Below are 8,159 nucleotides of genomic sequence, written 5' to 3'. Positions count from 1 at the left end.
GATCTCTTAGCCGTGTGCGGTGCCCCCCTCCACCATAATCCTCGATAATATTGTAGCGGTGCTTAGGCGAAGCCCTGCGATGGTAGAACATCAAGATCGTCACCACGTCGTCGTGTTGACGGAACTCATCCCCGACACTTTGCTGGATCGGAGTCCGGGGATCGTCATCGAGCTGAACGTGTGCAAAAACTCGGAGGTGCCGTAGTTTCGGTGCTTGATCGGTCGGGCCGTGAAGACGTACGACTACATCAACCGCGTTGTTATAACGCTTCCGCTTCCGGTCTACGAGGGTACGTAGACAACACTCTCCCCTCTCGTTGCTGTGCATCACCATGATCTTGCGTGTGCGTAGGATATTTTTTGAAATTACTACGTTCCCCAACACAGGTGACTTCCAAACCTTCACAGACTCGGTCACTTGGCGATCCACAATTTCCTCTTGGATGCTCTAGACCATGACGCCTAACCGTCTGGAGGATGCACCATCTTCAAAGGTAACAAGCGTCAGATCCACGCAGGATCAATCTCTTCAGTGATGCTCAATCACTTTGGGTTTGTAGGTGTTTGGGTTTGGGTTTTCCTCACTTGATGATTTTCTCTCAAAGTCCTCGGAGGATGGGATGCTCTCAAATGACAAGTGCCAGTTTCTCTCGGAGCAGCCAACCAGCTAGTGGTTGTAGGGGGCGGCTATTTATAGCCTAGGGAGCAGCCCGACATGATAAGACATAAATGTCCTTTAATGATATGACCGTTAGGTGGGTAGATATTTTGGGACAGCTCGCGCATAGCACAGCAACGGTCGGAATTTTGAGTATCAAAATCCTCAGGGCTTTCCAATGGCTTCACTCGAAGGGATTGGTAGGGGTAGGATTTGAGTTGAGCATCAGTTGGAAATTTTTCCTTAGTATTTCCTCGACCCCCTTTAACAGTACGGTGTTTCCTATGACTCAAGAAAGAGAAAATGAAACTACGAAAACAAAAGTCTTCACGCTTCATGTTCCTCGAATGAATACCAAGTCTTCAGGATTACACCAATTCCTTCACTTTCAAAGTCTTCAGAAATCCAAAGTCTTCAGTCGAAGAACTTCATTTTTAGGGGTCGACTTTCTCTGTAAATATCAAACTCCTCATAGACTTATAGACATGTGTACACTCACAAACGCATCAGTCCCTTAACCTATAAGTCTTCAATACACCAAAATCACTAAGGGGCACTAGATGCACTTACACTCCCTCAAACCCAGCCGGGGTGATCGGTATGCAATATGCAGATGATACCCTATTGTTCTTAGACAATAATCCTGATCATGCTAGAAACTTGAAATGGATTTTATCCTGTTTTGAACAAATTTCTGGTATGAGGATAAACTTTCATAAATGTGACCTTGTCCCTATTAATATAGATAGAGATGAGGCTAAACCTTTTGCCCAAATATTGGGGTGTAAGATTAGCTCTTTCCCAATTAAATATTTGGGGGGCCCCTGCATCACAGTAAACTTATGAGAGAGGATCTCCAACCTACTGTGGACAAGATCATCAAGAGGGGTGTTGGTTGGAGAGGTAGACTCTTGTCTTATGGCAAAAGACTTATTTTAGTCCAGGCTTGCCTAGCAAGCATTCCTACCTACCTTATGGAATTTATTAAATTCCCTAAATGGGCTATTAAAATGATTAATACTCAGTTAGCTAACTGTTTCTGGGATGACTATGAGGATCATCATAAATATCATCTAGCTGCCTAGGGTTCACTTACTATTAAGGAGTTTGGAGGTTTTGGCATCACTGATATAGGGGACATGAACCTGTGCCTTTTAGCCTCCTGGGTAAATAGATTCTACAAAGCTGAAGGTAAAATTTGGAAGAACATTGTGGAGTCCAAATACAGCCTTCACAATAATAATATTTTTGCTTGTTCTACTACTGAGGCCTCTCCTTTCTGAAAAGGTGTTCTATGGGCAGCCCAGGCTGCAAAAGTGGGTTTCTCCTAGAAGATAGGCAATGGTAGGAAAGTTAGATTCTGGGAGGACCATTGGTTTGGCACTGCCACTTTGGCTACCCAATATTGGGAGCTGTATAATATAGCCAATGAGCACAATGTCACTATTGACAAAACTTGGGTGGATAACACCCTTAAAATTTCTTTTAGGAGATGTTTCACCCAGGAGTTGTTGAGTTTGTGGAATGAGCTACTTGAGATAGCTAAGTCCATTGTGTATTCTGATGTGGAGGATTCCCTAGTGTGGAATATGAATTCCAAGGGAGTTTACACGGTCAAATCTTTCTATAAATTTGTTAATTTCGGAGGAGTGTTGCCTAGTAATACTCCCGATGCTTGGTCTATCAAGATTCCTTCTAGGATTCAGATATTTCTTTGACTCCTAGCTAATAACAAATTGCTCACTAGAGACAATTTAGCTAAGAGGCAAATTGTGCCAGATTCAACTTGTGTGTTCTGCTCTGAACTGGAAGTTTGTTACCATCTATTTTTTGGTTGCGTCGTTGCTGAGGAATTTTGGAAATCTATCACTAGCTAACTGGGTTTACGGGGGATGTTAATATGATGTCCTTCTCTTCATGTTGGTCTAGAGGAGACAGATTTGCTGCCATTAACATTATGCATGCAGCTGGCCTGTGGGTTCTCTGGAAAACCCGCAATAACATGGTTTTCAACTCTGTTGTTTGGCCTGGAATGCAGGCTATCTGGCGAAAAACTGCTTCGAACCTCTCTTCGTGGGAATGCCTAACCTCATAGCGTGCCAGAATCAAGCTGGGAGAATGGTCGAAGGAGTTGGATCAGCTGGCAAGGAGTCCCCCTCTCTTGATGTGGCTAGACCCTGGCTGAAGCTGGGCAAGTTTCACTGAAGAATATAACTAGAGTGAGGTGGGATGGGCTTGCTAAGTACTGATGAATTGGGATCTTGAGTTTATTCATATGTAACAGGGCTAGAGCACTAGCTTGTAGCTTTTGTTTTGTTCTTGCACTTTATTCTGCACTGTGCCGAGGCGGTATGACTGCCGTTCCTCCGCGTTATCCTATGTAGCTCTCTGGACTGATTTGTTTCATTTCTGAATGAAATGGAGCTGGGGCGTGGTGCCCTTTTCCTCTAAAAAAAAAATCTAACGGGGCCTAAGATCTAGCCCTGACCAAAGCTCGACACTCCATCGATATCAGTCAGCATCTCTGGAACGAGATCTTATTCCACGATACCGATGACAACATCGCCTCATCACCACCAGCTAGACACCTGGCGTGTGGCCAGGGCGACCCCAAACACGGTCAACCCCAAACTAGGTATCCCCCACCTCGATGGTGGCAGAAGACACCAAAAAACAAGGGGAACCGGCAGCAAGCTGCACTTCTTTCTAGCTGTAGCAAACAACCATCTCAAGTCATATTTATTATGGCATTATAAAAGCCCATTTCTACTTGAAGACAAATAATTTTTTAGGGGCATGTTTGGAGTAACTTAGTAATTCAATATTCATTCGTTTGGTTTAAAAAAAATAGAGCAAAAGAAAAGTGAAGAGAAATTTCTTTTGATCCCACTTTTAAAGGAAAACTGTAGAAATTTTACAATTTGGATCTCTTCAGAATTCCTGGATGCAAAGAGATTGATTGACAAATGACAATGAACAACAAAGAGCACAGATGGTAAACCCAACAATCATGGTCGCATGTCGTATGCAAGTAAACCACAACTCAAAGGTTAACAAAAGAATAACCTTTTTCCGAAGCACATTGTCCAAAGTACATGGAATGGTACAGCCCAAACCAAGTACTAACAAAGGTGTGAACGCACGAGCAAAGAGCATCTGATTTAAAATTCTTGAATGGTCCTCTTTTGACTTTGACTGCACAGCATGAAGGGAGCAACAGCTTCAGCTTCCCAGCCAGTTGCTTCGATGCCTACAGCGAAGCTGAACTCCGGCACGCTTACAGAGAAGGGGCATCTCCATTGCTGCAAGATCTGCTATTGCATCAGTGACCACGACGCCTTAGTCTTTGCCAAAGTCTGCGCTGTAGTGGGCGCTGGATTCCAGCTTCTTGGCGTCATTCAGCTTCCTGACGGCCTGAGATGCACGAAATGTGAGTGTCAGTGCTTGTTAAGGTGCAGATGGTCTGGGTTTAAGCGTGTAGGACAGCACACCTTCATGAAGTCCTCGTGGACTACGTAGTCCCGCTCTGCGCGAATTGCAGACATGCCAGCTTCGGTGCAGACATTGCGAAGATCAGCCCCGTTGAATCCCTAAAGCCAGATGAGTCGAGAATCTGAGTGATGCGACATGAGTTTATGTGCGATAAGAACGTTATCTAAGATATACTCACTTCAGCCAGTTTCACTACCGCTTCATAATCTATTTCTCCATGCTTGGCGATACCAGCGGCATGAATTTTAAGTACTTCTGTTCTTGACTGCTCGTTTGGTAGTGGAATCTCAATCTTTCTGTCGAGACGTCCAGGGCGCAGGAGCGCAGGGTCAAGAACATCAGGCCGGTTTGTTGCCATGATCATCTTGACCTGTTTAGGCAAAAAATATCATTGTCAAGAAGAATCCATACAGCACCAGGAAGAAAAGAATTATGCTCGATGTTAGAGAAGGGAGTCAAAAAAAGTATGCAAATCAGCGGCCAGGAAATTCATACAAGCAATGAAGCAAAGATGAACAATAAATTTTAATCACAAAATTCATCTCAAGACTGGTATATTTTACCCACGCAAGTTAAGAGTGCATATTACACACACATTCAGGCAAGGAAATTACTTCAATCAAATCCATTGCCTTTGCATATATGGCATAAAGTTACCTAGAGGGGAAAAACACTTGATGATATCGGTTTTACCTTGCCAAGCTCATCAAATCCATCTAACTGATTAAGAAGCTCCATCAGCGTCCGCTGGATCTCACGGTCGGCACTGGTTCCCTCACTAAATCTTCTCCCACCAATTGCATCGATTTCATCCATGAAGATAATGCACGGCTAGAAATAACAATTTGAACAAACGGAAACAAAATTTGTGAGCATTGCAAATAAACTAAATGGCGATATATGTTAAAAGATCTCAGAAATGCATTTATATACTCTCTAACAGGAACTCAAACGTGAAGGTATAAGTTTGATTTCTTCTTCTCTTGCAAAACTGATATTAAGATCTACTCCCTCTGTTCCTAAATATATGACGTTTTGGTAGTTCAAATTGAACTACCAAAACGATTTGAACTACCAAAACGTCATATATTTAGGAACAGAGAGAGTATAACTTAAAATTCGATAGTGTGTGGACAGGAACATATAATTAGATGACACATCTGGGTCAAAGGAACTATTAAAGTCAGCTTGCATCTCTGCAAACAACAGTGGATGCATGACCGTTTGCCACTATGCGTGTCTTATAGATAAGGGAATTAAGTTTAAGACCAACTAGCTGTGCAAAAAGGAAGGCAGAGCAAGACTTACTTGGTGATCGCGTGCATAGCCGAACATTTCTCTGATTAAACGAGCACTTTCTCCGATATATTTGTCAATTATAGCACTTGACACAATCTGGTTTTTAGACAATATGTCAGTGTAATGTAATACTCATGGAAAGAAAATACCAAGTAAAAAACACACCTTCAAAAAGTTAGCATCAATATTACTGGCAATAGCCCTCGCTAATAATGTCTTCCCAGTTCCTGGTGGGCCATAGAGTAGAACACCCTGAAAAAGGTAAAGCAAGAATACACTGACTCCCAACATCACAACATGTGTATCTTTACCTCTTTAACTTACATAGGAAGTGGATCATAAACAAACAAAAAAATGCTAAATTTACCTTGGGAGGTTTAATTCCAACCCTGAGAAACAATTCAGGGTTCATTAAAGGCAGCTCGATTGATTCCCTGAGTTCCCTGATTTGATCAGACAAGCCACCTACAGCCGAGTAACTGACATTGCCTGGATCTTCGTGTAGCATGTTATACACCACAGGATCCACCTGAAGAAACAACAAGTTCAGTTTCACACCACATCGCCGGAAGCCAAGTTTAAATATAACAAAAGGATCATAAAATAAAACAATTACTAAATAATGCACCAACAGAAGGAGTAAGAAGCTGAACAGCATTACTAAATCATACCTCCCTTGGCAGAGTGCGCATGATTGTCAAAGTTGTCATGTCCAGCACAACACGAGTTCCAGAAGTTAACTTTTCCTTGTCCACTTTACTCCGGCAACCGACGACATATCTTGGACCACTGCTAGCCTTAACAATAACTTCAAAAAAATAGGTATTTCAGCTTTAAGTTGTTACTAATAAAAGAAAAGCAAAATTTACACGTGGCAGTTTCATGTGAATACACAAAATAAAACTGATCAACTTGGTTCTCTTATAGTGTGGCAAGCAAAGCAGAGACTATGGAGGCCCTGTCCAGTGAAGGCCTTTGTGAGTTTGCACACTACAAAAACATTCCTTTGAAGTTCATGGTACTTAGTATTCCTTCTGTAAAGAAATACAAGTGATCTAAACAATCTTATATTTCTTTACAGAGGGAGTACTTATTAATTCGTGTACACAGTACACATGCCAAAATTCGTGAAAATATATCATCTTGTGCTAAACGTGTGATATAACTTCTTATCTTTTCTTTAGTTGCACAAGATCATATATTTTGCGACTTTTCGTACATGTAACTGAACCATGATTTCTTAGAGAGCTTTTGTAAGTGTACAAATCCTCATACAAGAAGACCATTTATACTTAACTTTTCAGGGCAAGTGTCCGTCCAAAATATATGTACAAAGTATATATATCAAAAAGAAAAAGAGAGAGGCTCTTTACTTACAGCGTTCATTATCAAGAGGACGAAGGACCTCTCCTATTATTTGTCCAACACTTTGCAGTGACTTCAAGTCATCTTCAGTCTTTGCGAAGTCCTTCCTAGCAATTTTAAGGTTTTCCCTCACTGCATGTAGATGTACCATGTGTCAACTGAAAGTTCATACTAAGGATCGTAATATTTTCTTATAATACAGGTGCACGTGTAGTCGTGTACTGTACAAATATCGCTCAGTACACATAACCAACTAAAAACTTTATGGAGCTGCACGCAGACCATCAAGGGTTGTAAAGTAAGCTGAACTTGGGAAACTGCCCGAGTTCCAACGCCAAAACAATTCTGCTAATTGCCCCAGTTAGCTGAAATTTTTGTAAATTTCAATCGCCTGGAAGTACACACCACTTTGCATAAACTTGCAGTAACACACAAACACTCTTTAACAGTAGAGATGTAAAATGCAATTTTTAGTCTGGATGTTATTATGCATGGAATGAGATGGGGATGAGAATGGGTGGATATCCAAAGGCTTGGAAAAGTGATTGGCTTTAGAAAATTTCAGATCACTTATGAACAGGCATCCCATACGGAAATGTGCCGACATAAATCTGTAGAGTCCACAAAATAGAAATTTGAACCAGAATTGCCACCTAAATAACAACGCGGTAATGTGAACCAGAATTGCCGGCAATGTGACATTTTTTGGGGGTATAAAGACTTATTTCTAACAGTTTGTCTAATTCACATCTAGATGTTTTTTAAGGATGTCACATCTAAGCTCCCACAAGTATATAATGCAGCAACAAGAAACAAAAAAAAAATTGACCACAGACAGAGTGAACATTAGCTTAGATGTGACACAACTATGTCACATCTAGATGTGTCCTAGACAGATCCTATTAAAATGGCGGAAGAAGGAACTTCGCAAATCTACTGAAGGGCCACCAATTATTCCACATCAAGTAATCAGGGAAGCGCAAAAAATGTTAAGTTTTCTAAGGAGTCGACCACCACGACAAAAACAAAACCCTAAGTCTCTCACATCGCACTCGCTGGCAAAACTTCAGATCCACATCAAGCAATCAGCGTCCAAACCAGCAGATTTAGTGCCCGGAAACAACATCTACTCTGCACCGACAGCGCAGGCCAAGGCCGGCCCTATACCGGCAACGCCCAATCTAGCACTAGAACGCATCTCGATTTCGAGCGGAGTGAGGAAGGAAGCTGGGCGCGTTACCAGTGCCGACGCGCGATTCGAGCTCCCTGCAGGTGAGCATTTTCTTGCGGTAGTCGGATATGGCCGTGCGGCGGCGGGGGGGGGGGGGGGGCTTCCCCCTCGGCC

General features: G+C 42.2%; 1 protein-coding gene across 1 annotated transcript; it reads right to left on the bottom strand.

Moving 5' to 3' along the window:
* Positions 1–3,631: 3,631 nt before the first annotated feature.
* On the bottom strand, positions 3,632–8,132 carry LOC125528616 (26S proteasome regulatory subunit S10B homolog B; the record flags this gene model as incomplete). The annotated part of the gene is given in 10 exon segments (XM_048693063.1): positions 3,632–4,072; positions 4,150–4,248; positions 4,329–4,520; positions 4,844–4,981; positions 5,459–5,545; positions 5,615–5,701; positions 5,817–5,978; positions 6,121–6,257; positions 6,827–6,946; positions 8,055–8,132. Coding segments are annotated over 10 exon segments (1,175 nt in total), but the record flags the coding sequence as incomplete, so codon positions are not given.
* Positions 8,133–8,159: the final 27 nt, after the last annotated feature.

This window comes from Triticum urartu, unplaced genomic scaffold (assembly GCF_003073215.2).
Source record: "Triticum urartu cultivar G1812 unplaced genomic scaffold, Tu2.1 TuUngrouped_contig_4997, whole genome shotgun sequence".
NCBI classification, from domain to species: domain Eukaryota; kingdom Viridiplantae; phylum Streptophyta; class Magnoliopsida; order Poales; family Poaceae; genus Triticum; species Triticum urartu.
The sequence above is the reverse complement of the archived record's forward strand: the minus strand, read 5'-3'. Positions and strand labels throughout refer to the sequence as shown.